The 20,016-nt window shown below is 42.3% G+C and overlaps 1 protein-coding gene and 1 long non-coding RNA gene across 3 annotated transcripts in view; one reads left to right on the plus strand and one right to left on the minus strand.

The window, feature by feature from the left end:
* LOC117960395 (inositol polyphosphate-5-phosphatase A) overlaps positions 1 to 20,016 on the minus strand; it is a 151,008-nt gene that overhangs the window by 81,083 nt on the left and 49,909 nt on the right. For both annotated transcript variants that reach the window (XM_034898273.1, XM_034898274.1), the window contains exons 3-4: positions 13,856 to 13,956; positions 12,920 to 13,007 (exon numbers count right to left, since the gene is read on the minus strand). In XM_034898273.1, the coding sequence (XP_034754164.1) occupies positions 12,920 to 13,007; positions 13,856 to 13,956 (189 nt within the window). The remainder of the gene's footprint in view (positions 1 to 12,919; positions 13,008 to 13,855; positions 13,957 to 20,016) is intronic.
* LOC117960397 overlaps positions 18,635 to 20,016 on the plus strand; it is an 18,001-nt gene continuing 16,619 nt past the window's right edge. Inside the window, exons 1-2 of the long non-coding RNA XR_004660139.1 lie at positions 18,635 to 18,646; positions 19,051 to 19,057. This is a non-coding gene — a long non-coding RNA (uncharacterized LOC117960397). The remainder of the gene's footprint in view (positions 18,647 to 19,050; positions 19,058 to 20,016) is intronic.

A 20,016-nucleotide genomic window follows, 5' to 3' on the forward strand; every position in this document is an offset into this window, starting at 1 on the left:
TTTTTCTTTGAAAGGGGGGGGGTAAATTACGAGCCATGTCCGCCGTGACAGGTAAAACGCTTTAACTGGCACAGCCCGATGTAGCCGCCGCAGCCACCAAAAGGAGGGCTTAACAAAAGCAGATTAACTCTCCACCCATGCCAGCCCAGAGACCTCTCCAATTTTAGAGGAGGATAACCCAATTGCTTAAATCTGATTTGTACAACCAAACCCAATTATGGCCATATTAGATGAGAAGTGGCAGGGAGAGAACGCTTGCAGAGGGAGGCAGGAAAAATAGAGGGAGGTGGGGGAGGTGGGAGTGGGTGCATGGGCGAAAAAAAGAAAAGAAAAAAGAAAAAACGTTACACAATAAAAATGCACTTAACTATAGAATGAAGCCAAGCAGTAATTGTGTGATTCAATTATTTTGTCTCCCTCCTCACTCCGCTTTTGAAAGGCTATTTAGAGTCATTGTTATAGTGAAATAAATGGGGACCAACGTTAACCTTGTACACGTGTGTGTGCGCGTGCGTGTGTGTGTGTGTGTGTGTGTGTGTGTGTGTGTGTGTCCTGGCTCATGTGAAGTGAGGTGAAGTGTAAGTGAAAAGGAAATGAAATGATCACATTGTTGGTTGTTATTATGACAGGCTCACAACCGCTGGCCGGCGATCCTCCACTCCTCTTAGGCCAGATTCACCAATTACACCCAATCACACCAATTGGGGGGGACAATGCAGGGCCAGACAACTACACTTCCTACTCCAGCTGTTGCTTCGCTGAGACGGGGCCCTAACATCATTAAGAATCAGACCTGCAGTTTCCACTTTCTGTTTCTTTGGTTGTCCTCGACGTTCAACCAGGGTTATATAAACTGTCACTGGTGGCGAGCAGTCCATTTCAGAAGGCTGGACTCAAGTCCAGTGGAGCAGTAACAAGAACTTCCCTCTGTGGAATAGGCCCGTATCTCACAATTAGCAGCTAACAGGGCACGTGGTGACAAAACAAGAGGAAGTCATTAGCACAGCGGTGCAGATCAGTCATGGATGCGTCCGTCACTGCTCAGCTCAGACAGCTCTGTTGTCACCCATGTTGAGCCACCTCAGCGACAATTAGAGCAAATCGCCTCAAGGTGTAGTTATTTGGCAGCTCTACAACAGATCACCCACAGTGGTGTGTTTGCCTGTTCAGAACAAGAACAATAATGGTCTTAATTCTAATTATTACGAATATCTTTGTCCTACATGAACATTAGGGTCGGAAAAAACGATACAGCATAGCATTGCCATAAACTGATGTCAAGCATTGATCTTTTATTCTATAAATTGCACAGGTTTTCAAATATGTCTTTTTAGTCTTTTTGTTTGGGGACATAATTTGAAGTTGGAAAAAAGGTAATACATTGCAACATATCGCAGAATATCAAAATATGTTTAAAATTGCGATAATATCGTATCATGAGATAACTAATCGTGCTAATCTCGTACCGATATTACTATATTATGCAATATGTGGTGAGCTATAAAAGCTCTGAAATCAGACTGAACTTTATAACAGTGTGCCACAGTGCAGCACAAACCCTAAGCACCGTCTTCAGCCCTCAGCCCCCAGCCTCCATGAATTATTAAATACATGCCAATAGTGGACAGATAGAAGGCATCCCTGCTGAAAAACAAGGGCAACCTGTGGGTATTTAATTAGCAGGGTGGATGCTCCTATGCATGCCTGATCATGCAGGGCAAAGGACACCCAGGGGCCGGAGAAAAGCTTGCCATTGTATTGTGTTTGTGTCCAAGCTGTCCGATCCATCATGCTGTCTGTGTTTGCAGAGCCAGCCCTTATTAATTAACAGCTCATTTGGAGAGGGGGGGGGGAGGTGTCAACGGTGGAGAGTTGGCGCTAGGTGGTAGGTCCTCTTTGATCAATGTAAGCAACCGCTCCAGGAGAACTCTACTGAGGGTGATTAAGGTCAATTTGGCCTGGCACACTGGATGTGTCTTCCAGGAGAGGACAACGCGGGGGCCCCCGGGACGGAGATGTGGGAGGTGGATGTGTTCGCTGTAGGTAGCTGAGCCACAACGCTGTGTCCTATTGGCATGCATTAGTGATAGCATTAGTGATTAGTTTTGGGCCCAGCAGGTTAAACACACATGCATGAATAAGAGAGAGAGAAAAAAAACACTTCAGCTGAGTTAAACAGATCACTGCTGCCTGTTTAAATGTTGTCCACACACACTCGCTTACATATTTAGCTCTCGCGACTTTTAAAGACTTAATACTGCTATTAATGAAGAAGTCTATTTATCTAGTAGGAATAAACATGACCTCGGTCATCACTATGCTCGGGCTGTAAAGGACAGTTCTTTAGATGTCAATGAAATAAGAGTTCATGCTTAACAAATCTTTGGAATTCATCTGTTAAAAAAAAAAGTTTGAAAATGTAGATGGTCTGTATTTGTCAAAGCTGACGTATGATCATGTTCCTTGTGTTTTGCCTTGACGCACATTTTAAAATTGAGGGGACATTTTAAAGAGACACCTGGGTTCAGATGTAATCTCTTTTATGTAATATTTGATAGAAACTGTCAGCGAGACAGGTAATCTGTGAAGAATACACTTCCCCTGCCTCCTCCCGATACCCCTAATGGCAATTAACCCTTGTGTTGTCTTCCCATCAACAATGAAGAAAAAAACGTTTTGCTCACTTTTTCTTTTAACAAGATTGTCGTTTTTTTCCCACATTTTTCTCACTTTTTCCATATTATGGCTGCTTCTTTTATGTTTTGGTGTTTTTTTTCAGTTTTTGGATATTTTTAATGTTGATGTTTTTAGCGTTTATTGTGACGGCCCATTTTTTTGTGACAAAAAAACAACAAATTAACTGAAAACGGGTCAATTTGACCCAAGGATAACAGGACAGTTAAAAGATTTCCCCAAACCCAGAAAAAAAAAAACAATCAGAGCCGAGGAGTTAAATATGAATCAAGATTCTTTTACTGTTTTTTCTGTTTCTCATCTCAAATGTTTTCAAAAGCAAATTTGAATGTACTGCTTAGCCGTCAAATGAGAAAGCTTGTGACCCGGCCGTCATCGATCCAAAACCACTTCTTCAAATCCATTGTTTTCAATCCGTACAAAAATCTTTTTCTGTACAAAATTTCCTCTTTGTCTTTCATGCAGTGTGGGGAGTGAAATACAAAATGGCAGTTATGTGTTAAAATGCGGACTACAGAAGCCTTTAACAATCCTCTCTGATACTTACAATCCCGTTATGAGCACTAGTCCCAACGTAGTTACATTTGACTCCAACCAGCTGTATTCAGATTTTCCACTCAAAACATATAATCATTTTATAATGTATGACACAATGTCCCAGATTTAAGCACCCAACAGTATGTAAAGTGGTTCAAAATAACTCCACTTTGAACAGCATTAAACCTCAAATGCTTACATGTATTTTAAATGCATCATTATTAATAATCCAAATACACAATATATAGCTATTCCGCATTATGAGTACTGTTTCTTTCGGTGCACTTTGTAAAAAATGAAATGGCTACATTTACTTAAGTAAAAGGACTGAATACTAACACCACTGGCAATAATGCATACACAGTAATATGGCGTGAGAGGGCATCATTGCATGTGTGTGTGTGTGCGTGTGTTTCATATTGCTGGGCAGAGTTTTGGAGAGTAAAGGGACTGGGGTGGGGAGACTGGGGGTCTTTTTTTCTCCTTGGAGAGTGGGACTGTGAGAGCTGTGAGGACTCTAAACAGACAGAGGATTATGGAAATCAAAGCTGAGAGATTAGCTAATGGGACTATAATGGCCACTGACTGCCTGGGTCAGCCGGGCCATGCAAATGAAGCAGCTATAGCCAGGATGAATCGATACGTATGGGCAAAGTGCTGGCCGGAGATAGCCTTGTATCAGTAATTCTACAAAGGCATTCATGCACACACATACAGAGAGAGTGAGGGCCTGAAGCCAGCAGAGGGGAGTGAGCTTTCAGCAGCAGGGCCCGGCTCAAGTGGGGAACGGGAGAAATCGCCAGCTCCGGCCCCGCTTGCCTCTCACTGATGTCAACAGGCAGCATGTGATTCACCCCGACGCCTGGCTCTCATCCCCACTGACACAGCACTGGTCCAGCCCCGTTCTCCACGCTCCATCAAATATCTATTCATCCCGCCTTGGCCCCAAAACAGAACAAACGTCCTTGTAGACAATCAATAGTGCTGCTACCAGGACAGCCAAGTATTACGCCAGCATTTAGATACACTAAGTAGTTTATTTTCCTACAGACTCCGTTTGGGATGTGTGCGTGTTAACCTTCTTGGGATGTATGAGGTAAAGTGGGTGTCGTAAAATGCAATTGACTAGGACACATGACGGCCCTCATCATCAAACTAAATGGAACATCACCTCTCTTATATATCAGAATACCAATTTTGAGCGTGTCAGAAAAATTTCAATTTCAGGTGGGAGCGGCGGGACTCCAGCTCCCCGTGCCTGGCCTCTCCCCTCTCATTTTCATTCCTGCCTGCTCGGCGCGGCCATTTATCAGGACCCGGGCAGAAGACACCTCCCGCCTGCTCACAAATGCATGGAGCAGGCGATAAAATTAACCTTGTGGCAATTGTTTTCCCACCCGTTTGATGGCCCGGTGTCAGCTCATCCGTTACAGCGGGAAGGGATAAAAAAGTCAAGCTCGGATGTGCAAAAAATTATGACCGTTGGGGGGGAGGGGGGGGGGGATGGAGAATGGAGCCGAGATTATGGAGTCAAAACCCGATCAATCAGTGTTAGGGAGTATCTGAAAGAGATGGTTGCTTGTTGATCTGTGTCCGGGAACGATAAAGAGCATCAAGAGCCTGGTATGTGGTTATTATGGAGACGGCTGAGCAACAACATGGTGGGATATTCTTGCTGCTCAGCTAGCCACCATCCCTGACCCGGCCCTTTCACTGGGCGGGGAGGGACAGGACGGAGGAGGGGGAGAGAGGATAAAAATCCTTCAGAGGGTGTTTATTTGCTCTCAACACCTCCTAAGCGATCAATATTTTTAATTTGGGTCCGAGTTATTATTTTTCACATCACTGCGCCGGGGAGCAGAGTAAAGTGGCTCATATTTTAGCACTAAAAAGATCGATATGACAGGCTCACCTTCACTCTGCCCCCTCGGTGGCTGGGGGGCCGCACATCATAATGGACGGTGGCGAGGTACACCAGGCCCGCCTCATGCTGGAATCACATCATTATCTGTGGCTGGAGACCCCCCACCCCACCATCCACACACAACACACAGCACCAAAAAATCCCACCCTCTAACACAGGACAACAACAACTCCAACGCCACCGCCACCCCTCGCCTAGATCCCATCCACATACACACACACACAAACACATTTATAAACACTTCTTCAGGGCGCTGTGTATGAGCAGAGGCTTGGTTTGTGTGTGTGTGTGTGTGTGTGTGTGTGTGTGTGTGTGTGTGTGTGTGTGTGTGTGTGTGAAAGCAGCCGTGCTCAGTGCAGCGAGCATCCAGGAGGGCAAAAGGCTCACTTCCCCCAGATTTGACTCCTTGTAATAAACACATCAATTTCTCCACCTCTTTACACAATCTATTAATTATATCTACATTTTCAGTCAAAATATTTTCACACAGGGAATGCCCACTCTCTCTACCTCATAACTCACGTCTGATGGCAGATTCATTGATTGTCGCTCAACCCCATGTCCTGAGTGTGTGGGTTTCAACGTGTGTGCTTGCGTCAGTGTCTGTGTCTGTGTGCGTGTGTGTGCGCGGGTGTGTGTGTGTGTGTGTGTGTACTTATGTCTGCCCTGAGAGTATGAGTGATGGCCATGGAGAGTTATGGCCTGGCCATATTACTGTGCTGACATCTACTCCGTTCAAGTGGCCTCAGCCGGTGCCGTACTTCTCACCATATTGAAATAAGAGCTCTCATAGATTTAGTTAGCAATATTTTTAAACTGCTTAACTGCTACGGCCTTTTTAAACGCAGCTGAGAGGTGGAGGAGGGAGGGCTGCTTCTGCTAGTTAACCTCTGTGTGTAAAACCAAAAGACTGTACACAGAGACCCCTCCTCTATGACCCCACTTTCTCAGGAAAGTATATAATCTCTATATGCAACCAGGTTTTGTTTCATCATAAAAAAAGATGGAACAGGGGGGTGATATAGGATGCAGTTAAAAAAAAAAAAAAAAAAAAGAGGCGATAAATGCGAGTGATACGCATTTCTGGGTAATACCGTAAACACACTCAGGCCGAGGCCCTGTCAGCACAGAGGGACACTAAGTGTTCATAAATTCCTGGCCGAGCAGAGCGGTACTGATGATTGCATTACAGCACGCTGCCTGGAGGAGAATTAAGGACTCACCTCTGGAGCAGAGTGAGGCAGGGCTGCTGGCAGCTACTGACAGGGCCGCTCTACTGACCAGAGATCAGACAGCAGCTTGGGCAGGGAAAGCAAAGACTAGCTATTTAGCTGCTGCTGCTGATCAGGTTGTCCAAAGCCTGACGTTTACAATGTGAGACTTTCCTCACTACCGAACCTGACTAACCACTGAACCCTCGGGTTGTCCTTGGGTCAAATTGACCTGTTGTCCTATATCAATGTTCTTTTTGACTACCCAAAATAACATGATTGATTCCACACAACGCTCTTTGGCAAGTACAAATCTCTACTTTCAATATTTTCTTATTGTTTTATTCAATTTTATAGCATTTGGAAAAAAAATTGAAGTGGTTTTGAAATAGTATTGAGTAAAAGTTGACATATTCCAGTCTGTGATTATCCATCAACAAACATTCCTTTAATTCTAGTCTAAATAAATCCTAATTTCTGCTTTTCTAACGTAAACATTAGGTATAATTACCTAAAAGTGAGGTTTATTAAACATAAATTCTAAAATTGACTATATAACTATATAAAGTTAATGAGTTAGTGTTAGGTAGTGTTGAAAACGTCAAAAAAAATGACAAACTTTGAAAAAAAACGACAAAAGTGTTGAAAAAAGGGGAAAAAACATAAGAAAAAGTTGTAAAAATTGATAAAAAGCCTTCACAAAAGTGTTGATTTTCAGTTTTAACGGGAAGACAACACAAGGGTTCAAGTCCACCTCGATACTTTGAGCCTTTAAGGGCTGCACGATATGAGGGAAATTTCTAGTTGCCATTATTTTGACTGATATTGCAATGCGATATGATTCATGATATTGTAGGGAATGATCATTCTTGTATCATTTTTCTCATTTGCACTGAAAAATATTACAGCGGGATTTATGAGAGGATCTGATTTATTCTGTGGTCTATAGGAAAGGATTTGTAGGCTGGGACATCACTGCAGGATCACAATACAATATTCAGAATGGTTTGACACACATTTTGCCTTTAACAAATATTGCAACCACCTGAGATTGGGATATTGTCTACATTGCGATTTTGAAAAATTGCCATAATTGTGCAGCCCTATCTGTTGACAAAGGTCAATATTTCCTCTAGTCCCGGTACATATGCTGTATCCAAACATGGTCCTATTGAAATCATCAGTTTATGTTTGGAATATATATATATATATATATATTTCTATTCAGTTGAGGATTCTCATGATTCTCATCAGTATTGTTTTTATGTTTTTAGTTTAATTTTTGTGTTTTGCCAAACATTTGGCCCATCCCACATGGGAACACAAGACAAAAATCTACTGGTAACAAGAATACAAATCACACAGTTCCAACATTATATAGGCTTCTGTATACTTTCAATTAAAAAACATTCAGATAAATTGTACTCAAATAGCAGAAGAAAGAATGCAAGCACAACAAGCCTAAAGTTCATCCTGATAAAAAGCTTTTTTTTTACACTCATCTCCCTGGCTATCTCATTTAAATGTGTCATATGTGCATCATCCATATTTATAAAGCCTGTTTCTATTATTTATCTTATAGGATTTCATTTTGTTTTTCTGCTGCTTTTGGTTCTTCTGCCCTTCTCAATTTTCATTTTTCTCTAATTATCTGATATTTGATGTGATTATTTACCTCAGGAAAGACAAAGCCTGGGATTTTGGGATTGACGCTAGACTGGGGCTGCACAACATTTTGTTTTTTATCGTCACGGTGATATCCACTGGCGAAATAAGCACATCGCAAAAGAGAGAAACATATTGGGAAAGGCACTCAGAGATTTGTTAGTGGAAGTTGAAAGGAACTATCAGTAGAAAGCTGCAGCTTAAAATGTAAATGGCATTCTTTTTAAGTGGTGTCTTTTGTATTCAATTCAACGTTCAATTTGTTTAATAAAAGAATGTTGGAAATGAGTCCATTTCATTTGTTTGGAATTCAACAAGCAAGTTCTTGGAGGAGAATACTGAAAGCAGCAGAAAGACAAAATGAAGTACACTTTAATATTGGTTTATTAATTGTGAGTAGCATCGTTATCGCGATATTCAACAACGGTATCGCATATTACCCTCATATGGTGCAGCCCTACGCTAGACTGTGGCTTTTCATTTGAAGTCTTTTATCATTTACAGTTTTTATATCATGAGACACTGTCCCTATGACGATGACATCAAAGACTGCAGACAGCTTGCTTTGAACTTTCAGTACAAGTGTTTTAGATCCGTGACACAAATTGCTCAGACGGATTGCTTGCATTCTGTAACACTATCTCTGGAAGTGAAGTAGGTACACAGACACACACACACAGACACACACACAGACACACACACAACCACAGGGTAAAAGGAGACAGCGGTGTCCTGTCGAGCCACAGAGCCTGATTTATCCTCTGTCACTGCTCTCATTCCTGTCCTGCAGACCACAGACATGAGGGATGCCTTTAATTTCCCATTAAAATGCCCTGGAACAACTGAGGGCTGAGAAGGCACTGCGTGCCGCTGTGTGTCACTGTCTGTGTATGTGGATAGCTTGATTAGACCGTGTAACAGTGGTAGATGTGGAGTTCGTGCGTGCCGGGTTTGGCCGGCGTTTCCGTTAAGCCGGACGGACACCAGAGTACGAGTGTGTGTCGGGAAGCTGTAACATCATTCCGGATGACATGGGCTGCAGCTCCAGGGCCAGGCCCACGATAAATATTAATGGCCCGAGAACGAGTGGATTGGGAGTTGAGTTATCAGGGCGGGCCTTCCTAATTGACATTTTACCTGCTGTATACCTTAACAGGGCTGTAAAACACCAGGCCCGGGCTCAGCCGTAGGGGCGACGTGTCAGTCAAGCTCTTCCCCGGCACTGCCGCCTTCCTCTGGGGAGGGGAGAGCCGCTCCAGCCCGCCCAGACTCGTCATTGTTCAGGTTTAGCACCGAAGTGTTACATGGAGCATTTTAACATCGAGGCAACTATTACAGTTTCATTTAGAGAAATTAGGATGCAGTAAAGAGACAAGCCTACGGCTTTCCTCTCCTCCCTACAGACTCTGCCCTACAGAATCAATCTGATTTTGTTTTTTACCAATAATTAAGTTTTTGGTCAACAAATAATGTAAAAGGTTCATTTCAGGTTCACTTTTTCTGACAAAATATGCATTTTCATTTCAGCTCGACTACAATTTCAAACTTTCAAAACCTAAAAAGCGGATTTTTTTTAAATTGTAATCTATTTTAACACTATCTAAAAAAGATTCATAGAGAATAAAGTCCACTTATAAAAATAGATATTTATGTTTTTTATCATTTCTTCACATGTAAGCACAGTTATCTAATGATTATTATCTAATGACTTCGCTAGTTGTATGGTGGATATTTTCATGATTAATCTTTTGGTCCATACAATGACAGAAATGTCCAAATTCACATATTGCTTGAGATGTCTGATTAATGTTTCGAACCCTAAATTTAATTTACTATCATAGACCAGCAGAAAGTCACATCTGAGGAGCTGGAACCAGTGAGTCTTATGGCACTTTTAATAAAGCTGAGAAAGTTTGTGTCAATCGTCTATTTGAGTTATTTTTTCAGCTCATATATTTTTGGGGAAATAAATTTGGTCTTTCTCTCGTTACAGAATTTCACACGTTCATTTATCAATCACATTCCTGTCTTTTACTGACACAGAGATGCAGTTCAAACACACCCTCACACTGGGCAGGCATGTAAACAATCTCTGGCCTTTACCACACACTCGCAACATTACTACACTCCCACTCGGCCAAAACATTCACTTGTCTACTTCCAAAGAAACTACACGCACATAACTGCGTACAAAAACCCAACACATACGAAGTGGAAGCTCTGGGCCCGGGAAAGTGTTCCCACTTACATTATCTGAAAATTGACAGGCGGGGCAGACAACAAACAATTATCCCCGGGGCACGGGGGGGGAATCGAAGATTGAGAAAACAAATATGGGTGTCGTCATCAAAGCTAAATGGCAGGCCCTGTGTGAGAAAGACTGAAGAGTCTATTCCTATTTACTGTTGCCAGGATTTCAATATCAACATCATTGAAAGCGCATCAGATGTTTTCCCTTTCCGCTGACTGATTCACAAAGAGAGGCACAAAGTGTCATGTCTGTTTGACGAAAATGAAAACACAACAAAAAGGTTAATCCATAGACAAACACCATTGAATAAATAGCTCATAGTGCCGGCATATTAGCGGCACTTATAGGAAACGGCAGATAATTATATTTTCTAAAGGCCAATGTTTGTAATTTTTTTCCCGAAAAGAGCAAATGTGACTCAGTGGTGGCTGTGATTTATGAGCGTTTGTGGAGGTGCAGCGTAGCGTGGCAATAGCGCCAAAAATCATGGAGGAGAACCAAAACACACACAGCTCTGTGATCGCAGACAAACTGGCACCACGGTCCATTTCTCAATATGTTATTCTATAGTCGTCCCCCCCCCCCCCCCCCCCCCCCCCCCCCCCCTAATCTCCAGGGAATGCAGAGATGAGCATATGATATACCTGTAGTCAATTAAGCATCAGACATAAAACTGCACTTTTAAAACCATGTTTCCTTGTGAAGGCCCGGGTGGTTCCAGAACACCGAGCTGAAGTCCCCCGTTGGGCTGTAAGGTCTGAGGGTCTGGCTCCACCAAGGGGCCGTTATACCATACTACTATTCTACTATTCAGCTGTAGAACAAGAAGGCTTGGATCAGTGAGTCATTGACCAAGATTTAAGATTTTCTACTCCCATACATAGCTAAATTATATTCAAAGATGTTAGTACACGTGTCAGACTCAAGGCCAAGGGGCCAAATACGGCCCTTCACAAATTTTGATCCAGCCTGTGTATCAATTTAGGTTTACAATAAATCGGAGACAGTTTTTCTAACTGCAATCACGCAACACTCAGAGCCGAATTTACCGACTTTGAGATGCATTCCCACCGAATTGGTGAGTTTGGATATTCAGGCTAGGTAGCTGAATTTAAAAATGTAATCATTGTTTTGCTAAACCCTACGATAGCTACTTTCCTGCTGACTTTTTTAGATCTTTATGTCACCCAAACTGTAAATGAGAAGACCACATGAGACAAGCAATACTACAGTCAAAGATATTTGACTTCTCCGATAAAATAAATAAAAACACGTCAATAATCTATTCAATGGGATTTTCAGTTTTCAATGTGGCCTTTAGCAATATCAAGTTGACCAGCTCTGTGTTAGTATTATGATGTGTCAGTTAAACAGGAAACTTGTATACACATATATGAAGATGATAGTATAATAAAATGCATCTTTCAGAGCACATGTTATCCCAGTCTTGGACCGGATGCTTTTGCAAAGAAAATGGACCAGTTTGAATATTCGCGTTGACTTTTTGTTGTATTACTTAGGCCAAAGTGTGTTTAGCCTGCGTATCCAGTTATTTAAGAATTCACCGTAGTGTATTTCAGCCGTAAAGAAACTAAATTTAATGCTAAGGAATCCATGATCGGCCAATAAATCCTGATAACCAATAAAGAAGCAGTCTCATAACATTTCAAAACGTTTAACTGCTACATTAATTCCAAGTATCTACTGTCATCTTGTGGCCATCTGCTGTCACTACATACTGTGGGAGAAGTGGCAGGCAATATATAAAACATAAATTTAACTATAATATTGTTATAGGTACATCAAGATGGGATTTTAGTTCTGAGTTCTGACAAAACATCTACTCCAAGCAATACCTCAATGTGCACAATGCAATGAGTAGATCCCATGAAGTATCCATAGCTTAGTCTTTGGATCACAGCTGCAGGTCTGCAGCTTCTGAAAAGGTTTGCTGTTCTCGTGTCATGTCTGTAGTCTGTCTGTAGGTCCATGTTTATGCTGTCCTCATCGGAAGCAAAACCAAACAGCATGCTCATCGTTTTCTACGGACTTTGGCTGCATCTGATAACGACGCTCTTTGACGGCCTTTACACACCAAACATGTGGCCACGTAGTAGGTAACAGTTTTATCTTCTATCTAGAGCGAAGCTGCAGTTTCAACCACGAGCTAAAATTCCACCACAGCGTCACAAGTTAAGAACTGTGATGGCAAAATGACTCATGTGATGACACGTCACTGGCTGAGAAGTTATGGTCAAGAATTCAAAGAATTGGGGGTCTGTCAAGACTTAATAGTGTATTAATGAACACAATACTTAGAATGAGGGTAAATACATCTTCATGTGATCTGTTTTCCACCTTCTAGGACTTTCATGTTTTTTTCTCATGTATTTCTAACTGTATTTAATGTGTATACAGATATAGCAATAAAGTCCTGGTTTTTGAAAGAGACTGAACCAAGAAAGAAACCAATCTAGAACCGAGTTGCACACTTGAAAACATCAAAATGAAGGAGCACTGTTGAGCCTGTGATTCATTCCCAATTCAACACATGTTGTTGGCTTGGATTCTGAGAATTTGTATGTATTTTCCCCACGGAATGTGAATGCACCATCAGAGCATTAAAACAGCACTTACTGTGAAATGCTCCTGGGATTTGTAGTTCTCATCGAGGTAGACGCGGGCTCTGTTGTACTCCCTCATGGCATCACTGGACAGCAGCTCTCTGATGGACAGAACACACACACAGATAGATCAGGAAATGTCATTCAAATCCAAAAGCACCTTGGATTTCTTCCAGTAAACCCCATTTTCACAATACCCTGGTACAAGAAGGCCTTTTCTTTTGAAAGAAGACCTATTTTGCTGTGTTGACGCACAGCTGTGATATGACCAGTGGGGGGAGTAGTCCGCCAGTCTAAAAACAGACTACTCCGGCATGTTCCACATCAAGGAGCTGTTTCCATATCACAGACACTACTCAGTTTAAAGTGACTAATAACAACCCTCTAATGTTTCTGAAGCGCTGTCATTTTCCATATTAAAGGTGCTCTAAGCGATTTCCCACATGTTCATTTATGTCCAGAGCCATGCCCCTTTAAGTTCACTGATCAATAACTTGAAAAGTAATTAAGATACAGACATGCTTTACACATCTTGTAATGAGCTCGATCCAGTGATGATTCACTGAAAATGTGCCGGCAATCGGAGCTACGGTTTAGGAGGAGATCTCAAAAATGGGTTTTTCAAAACATTCAAAATGGCAGAACCTTTTTGTAGGCGGACCTTAATGATCCTTGAGGCTTTTTTGTAGAGCACATTAAGCTGCACCTGTGTGAGAAATTTCAAGTCAGTCGGACTTACGGTGTAGGGGGCGTGGCCTTTAAGAAGTTGGCATTTTGAAGCCTTAATTACAGCGCCATCGTGTGGCCAATTGGGTTCCTATTTCTATAGAAGCACATGCGCACTATTTCCAGACAACAAATAATAAAAATAATAACTAAAACAGACAAACATAGAAAGTGCCTCGTTAGGCAATTAGGCAAACTACCACATCATGAGCACAACACTTACTTGACAAAACTATCCACGTGTGACATAGATGCCTCATAATTCTTCCCGCCCACCTCCTGGCAGTGCACTGCCAAGAAGTGAGGCTTGTGTGTCTGTACAGTCTGTAAGGGAAGAGAGAGAAAGGAAAACACAGGTGAAAAAGGGAGGGAAAAAGACAAGCAGTTTCGTGCAAGTGCACCCTAAACAGCTGGAACAACACTACAGTACGCCCATTTGCTCATAATAAACAAACCTTGAGTTGAATTATTCAGTCAAGCGCAAAAAAACTAAATGAGCGCGGCGCCTGGGCCTCTCTACAATTCTTCCTAACTCAACTCTTTGACATGCTACTATATTTACACAAGACAGAGTGCCTTGCTAATGTAGGCAGAAGGCACTTAGTGTGCTTGTTCCACAGACGTAATGCGGCGCCCTCTTCGTTTACTGTCAGGGATGTGCCTGAAGCGCAGTATGTATGTTATAGGTGCTCATGTGTCAGCGCCTGCTCTGACACATCACTCACTATACCAACAACTCCATAGCTGCAGGCATATGTCGGGGAGGCTTATTAGAATGTCGGAAAGACACCAGCAAATACAGTCTGTTAGAGAAAAAAAAGAAGAAGTTGCATGCATGTTCTGTAATTAATACAAATTGGTGGTTAGTGTTTATAAAAAGTGGTAAGATTCACTTTTATCAGGTCAATGATCCACGACCCAGTATGATCGATGCAAAGCGACAATACCTATACAGATCCTCTGCAGGATTCCCCTTTAAGATCTTTGTTTGTTTTTAATTTGAACGTCTGAAGTAGCTCAGTAATAAAATTGTCAAATCATATTTCAATTTTTTTAATTGCTAAATGTATCTGTTGATTGGGCATATATCACCTCATGTTGATCGCAGGCCCCTTAAAGATATGAGCGCGGTGTTTGTGAGCACCCTGCCACCCTGCGTGGTGTTTGTGAGCACCCTGTCAGAGGTGTTTAGGGTGGCTGACCTCTAATGGAAAAATCAATACCGCAGGGTGATATACGGCACTCACAAGCACTCACAGGGCCGGAACTATGGATATAGGCAGGGAACATACTGTACATCAATGTCACTCTGTGATGGGAAGAGCGACAAATGGTCCCTGAACCCGAACGGAGCCCTGCTACTTCACCGGCACCCCACCCTGGCTCGCTGTTGCATTATGCTCACTACAGGCCCAATCAAATAAAAGTAATGTATGGCAATAACACTATGGATTTTCCATCAACCCATGGCTTGTCACTTAGCCCGATGACCCAAGAGCGGGGACCTAGAGCGGCTCAAACTTGGAAAGATTAGTGGACCTATCAACTCGCGATGGAAAAGGTCACAGTCTCAAGGAGCTTTCAACTAATGTCAGGCGCGAATGGGACGTGTGGGACGTGTGTGTGTGTGTGTGCGCACACACACCAACATGCACGTGCTTGCGTTAATCGACTGCATTCTATTTATCTTTCCAGGCTGAAAATCCTGGTCTACGTTGGCAAACAGACACTATATCTAGGTGGTAATTTCATTACCAGAGTCACCAATGCTATCAGCCCAAAACCAAACAGCATCAACCAGAGACCTTACTTTACTTTGACAAAGAGCAAACCTGCGACCAGTATCCAATTACAAAAGGTACCACTGTTATCAAGAAATTCTCTTGACATTAGGGTTGAGTAGGGGCTGAAATGTTGACATGCCAAATATTGCATCTATAAAACATGATTTTGTGATGGGCAACAACAGTAGTGGCCTTTCTAAACAGCCCTTTAGACAGTGACAGCTGCCACTGCTGTGCAGACATGATGAACAGAGTGCTCGCCATATGGGACCTTTTCTTTTTGACTTTCTTTCTTTGATCCTTACAAGGATGTCAGACGCTGATGTGTTTGATATGAAGGCGTGTCTCTTTTTCTCTTTGCATTTTACCATGACCTTATTTTTGACATTTGAATTCCAAGGAGCCTAAACTACATATTTGTCACACAGGCCGTACTAAAGTCTAATGAAAGTCATTGTCTTCCAAATTCCCAATGCTTTACTCAGTCAACAGCAGCCTTTTGTTCTCTTATCTTAATCGCGAGAGAAGACCCAACTTCATGTGACACGTCTATGAAAAAGAGGCATAACAAACCTCAAACAAGTTTCACAAGTGTGCTCGCTGCTGAAAATGTTGTGAAGTTGTAGTTGAAGTGGAAGTCGAACTACAAATACTTAAAAGAAGTTTGGAAAAGCTGAAAGACGAAGGAGTTTCACTTTAACAGTAAGCAATTACTGAAACACGAACCCCCCCATGCAATAAGGAATAGTTATCCATCCAACACTATTCATTATGGATCAACATTGATTGATAATTAGTTCAAGGCCCATATTCTGCTCATTTTCAGGTTCATAACTGTGTTTTGAGGTTGTACCAGAATAGGTTTCCATGGTTTTAATTTTCAACAAACACCATATGTTTGTTGTACTACACATTGCTGCATCTCTCTTTTCACCCTGTGTGTTTGGGTCTCGGCTTTAGCTCCAGAGTGAATATCTCACTAGTTATAGCTACAGAGTGAGACATCTCACTTCTTTACTATGTTTGTCGGGAGTTGCACATGCTCAGTAGCGAGGTAAGATCCCATCAGCTAGATAACTCTTTCTCCAGCTTTGGTCAGTCCAAGGCAGGATTAGCTGGGAGACTTCTTCTAGACAAGGGCCACTTGTCGAATACCTGCACAACAGGGACAGGAAGTAGTTCTTCTGGAGATTATGGTCAACTAGTTGGTGTTGTAGCAGTGTGTTCCCATTAAGAACAAGCTACCATGCTACGGTTAGCCACCTTGTCTCGGCTATTTACGTAGAAAGCCGTGGAGATTTTGCTCACCCGAAGACTGAAGGCAGAGGAAATTCACTCAAAACAGCATGGATGGATTTTCTTTCCAGGTTCGTATGTGTGTGGAAGCATCACAGACACAAAATCCCCAAATCCATTTTTCATAATATGGGCACTTTAATATTTTCAGCAAGATAACACTGTTTGTTGTATGTGTGCGTGCATGTGTAGGACAGGAACAAGCAAAACATGCCACTTACTTCGGTTTCTTGCCTGCTTGCTTTTTGTGGTTGATTACAGTTTTTTTTAACTAGGCCAATATAAAATATATATATATATATATATATATATAGATGTTTTTAAAAGATTTTTTGGGGGGCTTTTTGCCCTTTACTTTTTGACAGGACAGTTATGTGAGAGAGAGGAAATAGTCACAGGTTGGATTCGAACCCTAGACCTCTGCGTCAGTACATGTGCACCCGCTTTACCACTGATCCTACCTGGCCACCCATTTAAAATATTTAGGGTCTTTTCAACAATGAGCAGAACATGACGGCACCTCTACAAACCACCAGCGCTCTTTAGCGAAACACTTTCGGCGGGTGATGCGAGACACGTCGGTGTTGTTTTGCATCATTACCCTATCTACTAGACAGAGAGGGCCTTTGAGGAGGACTAATCAGGATAGCCTGACTCTTATTTCATGGTTCCTATTTAGAGGTGGAAAATAGTCACAGGGATGAGAGGAGTTTGTAAGCAAGCTTTGCTTTACTGTCCAACTCTGAAGTCACTCAAATACTCTTTTCATAACATAATATGGAGAAAATTAGGCTTTGGGTTGCAATCTGGGGATAACCTTTTGGAGTAATATCTGTTGTTCTAAGGGTGTTTTCACACAGACAGCCATTAGCGGGTGATTCAAACTAGAGTTTGTTTTCCCCTCTGGTGCCATGCATTTGAGCAGGTGAGAACGTAGCAATGGGCTCTGTGTGCGCGGACGCTCGATATCGGGGTATTTGGTCAAGAATATTGTGATATCTCCCTATCGCCTAGCCCTAAAACAAAGTACAGTTGTGAAAACGCCTAAAACCTTAAAGCAAAATTCCAATACGTGTCTATGTCAGGCAGGCCCTGGGGTTTCAACCATAGACTGTAAACTATACATAGATGGACGACATGAAAGCTTCCCACAAGTGAAGACAAAACATCTAGAACTACTCCTGGAGGCTGGCTACGCCGTAACTCACAGACTCCGCCCCCTCCATGTTAGCGGATTTGACATGGGCCAAACTAAAAAATCAAAGTGCAAATCAAAACTTCTTCAAAGAGCGCTTCTGTCATTTAAGGTAGCTCTTATCAGTTTGTTCAAGTGTTCATTTTCCTGATAATGTTGGTTGCAGGGGCGGCTGTGGCTCAGCTGGTAGAGAGGCCCTCCAATTGGTACCAAATGAAAAGTCAATGGTTTGATTCCTGTCAAGTGGGCAAGACATTGAACCCCGAATTGCTCTAGATGCCATCTGTGTGTGACTGTGTGTGAATGTTAATCTGATCAGTAGGTAGCACAGTATGTGAGACTGACTATGCAAAAGTGCTTTGAGTAGTCGTGAAGACCAGAACAAAACTATATAAATAAAGTCCATTCAATTAGTAATTCGATGCTAAAAACAAGGGTCTGTAACGTCTCGATTGTCCGCATGATTAAATCATGCGAACCGCTTTACAGCATGATCACTACAGCACAGACTCTAGCTCCAAATGACTTTCCCAGATGCAAGATGGCAGGATATTTGGCTTCCTTTTGTACAGTGGAAGGAGTGGAGAAGTATCCACCATCTCAGTATCCAGCCCGACCCAAGTGTCTTTGCTAGCTTAAGACCGCCACAGTTGTCAATTTCCCGTCCAGCGTCCACAGGTTTTATTGGTTTATCGCATGTTACGCCCAAAACACACCTATGACTTAATGAAGACACTAAGTACAACCCTTTTAGACCATGCGCCCAGCGCACGGACCCTTTTTTCCACCGTCAAACTAGCTAAAGTGGATTTGGACACGCCCTAAACGCACCTGCGCCATGCGCTTCACGCCTTACGCCTGGATTGTTAAAATAGGGCCCTGTTGATTATCTGATGACCATCTCTGCAATTTACAAATCCCAAGACTGGATGTGAGGATTTGACACCATCACTTGCCCGTGACGGTCCAGAGAAGTTTCCAAGGCAAATTGGCTGTGGGATTATTCAATTCAGTGTGGTGCAATGCAAAGCACTGTATATATGACAGCCGCAAAGCCGGATTCCAGTTTTACCCACACACATGTGGAGCAGGCAAATGACCCTGCTTTGCTTATGTGGACATGACTGGGATATCCTGAGACAGGGCGAGAGTCCTGAATCAGGATTTGATTGGACTTACTGGCATGAAAAGTAAGGAAATGAGAAGCAAAAAAAACCTAGTCATTACATGTATAATGTGCCTTTCAACTACTACTAGCTACTAATAGTAGCAAATAGTCTTGCTTTTTCTCCATTTATTGTCATACGCTCCAATGAAATTTAACCAAGGGCTAAACCCAAGTCCCGAGAAACCACCCACAGCTTGTTCATTGAACAGAGCAACTTGTGATCCCTATTTTTTTTAAATATTTTTTGCAAGTCAAAAACAGCCCTCCCTTTCACTAAGCCCATTAGATGCTTCTGCACTCTTTCCTGTAAATTGTTGTCTTAGATATCCACACACATTAACAACACATGAAAGAAAAGCTGAATGAGTAAAAGCACACGTTTTATTTCCATATCTGAGTAAGTGCTGACTGCCGGATGTCAATATCTTTGTCTTTACACCCACAAAACCTGTAAATGCATTCTCACAGGAATGCACTGCAGTTCTGTTAGAAAAGACAACTACATTTACAGATATCTTATACACTATCTACCCAGATGAACTAACCTAGGTCGTCAAGCTCTTTCTTTAGAAGCCTGTAAGTCAGCAACAGTTGGCCTTATGTGGAATGCATGCAGTACGGTTGCCTCGGAGCAGCGATGACTGCAGCATTTTTGGGCGGAGCTACGGTGTGAAGTGGCAACACCTTTTTCAAGTTTATCTTAAATGTTTCCTGATATGATGACAAGATGCTCCAATATGATTAATGGGCTGATTCAACTGACTGGGTGTGAGGCCAAAGATTTTCCTGTGTGTAGCAGCCTTTGGATTCTTGCCAAGTCAACTCAAAGCAGAAGTCGTAATAATATAACACACAGTGTGCATTTCTTCTTCCAGTGAAAAACAGATTATAGTGTTAAGAGTTGACAAACCAATAGAGTGAATGCATTGTGTGAGTGGGGA

Source organism: Etheostoma cragini, chromosome 17, assembly GCF_013103735.1.
Source record: "Etheostoma cragini isolate CJK2018 chromosome 17, CSU_Ecrag_1.0, whole genome shotgun sequence".
Classification (NCBI taxonomy): Eukaryota; Metazoa; Chordata; class Actinopteri; order Perciformes; family Percidae; genus Etheostoma; species Etheostoma cragini.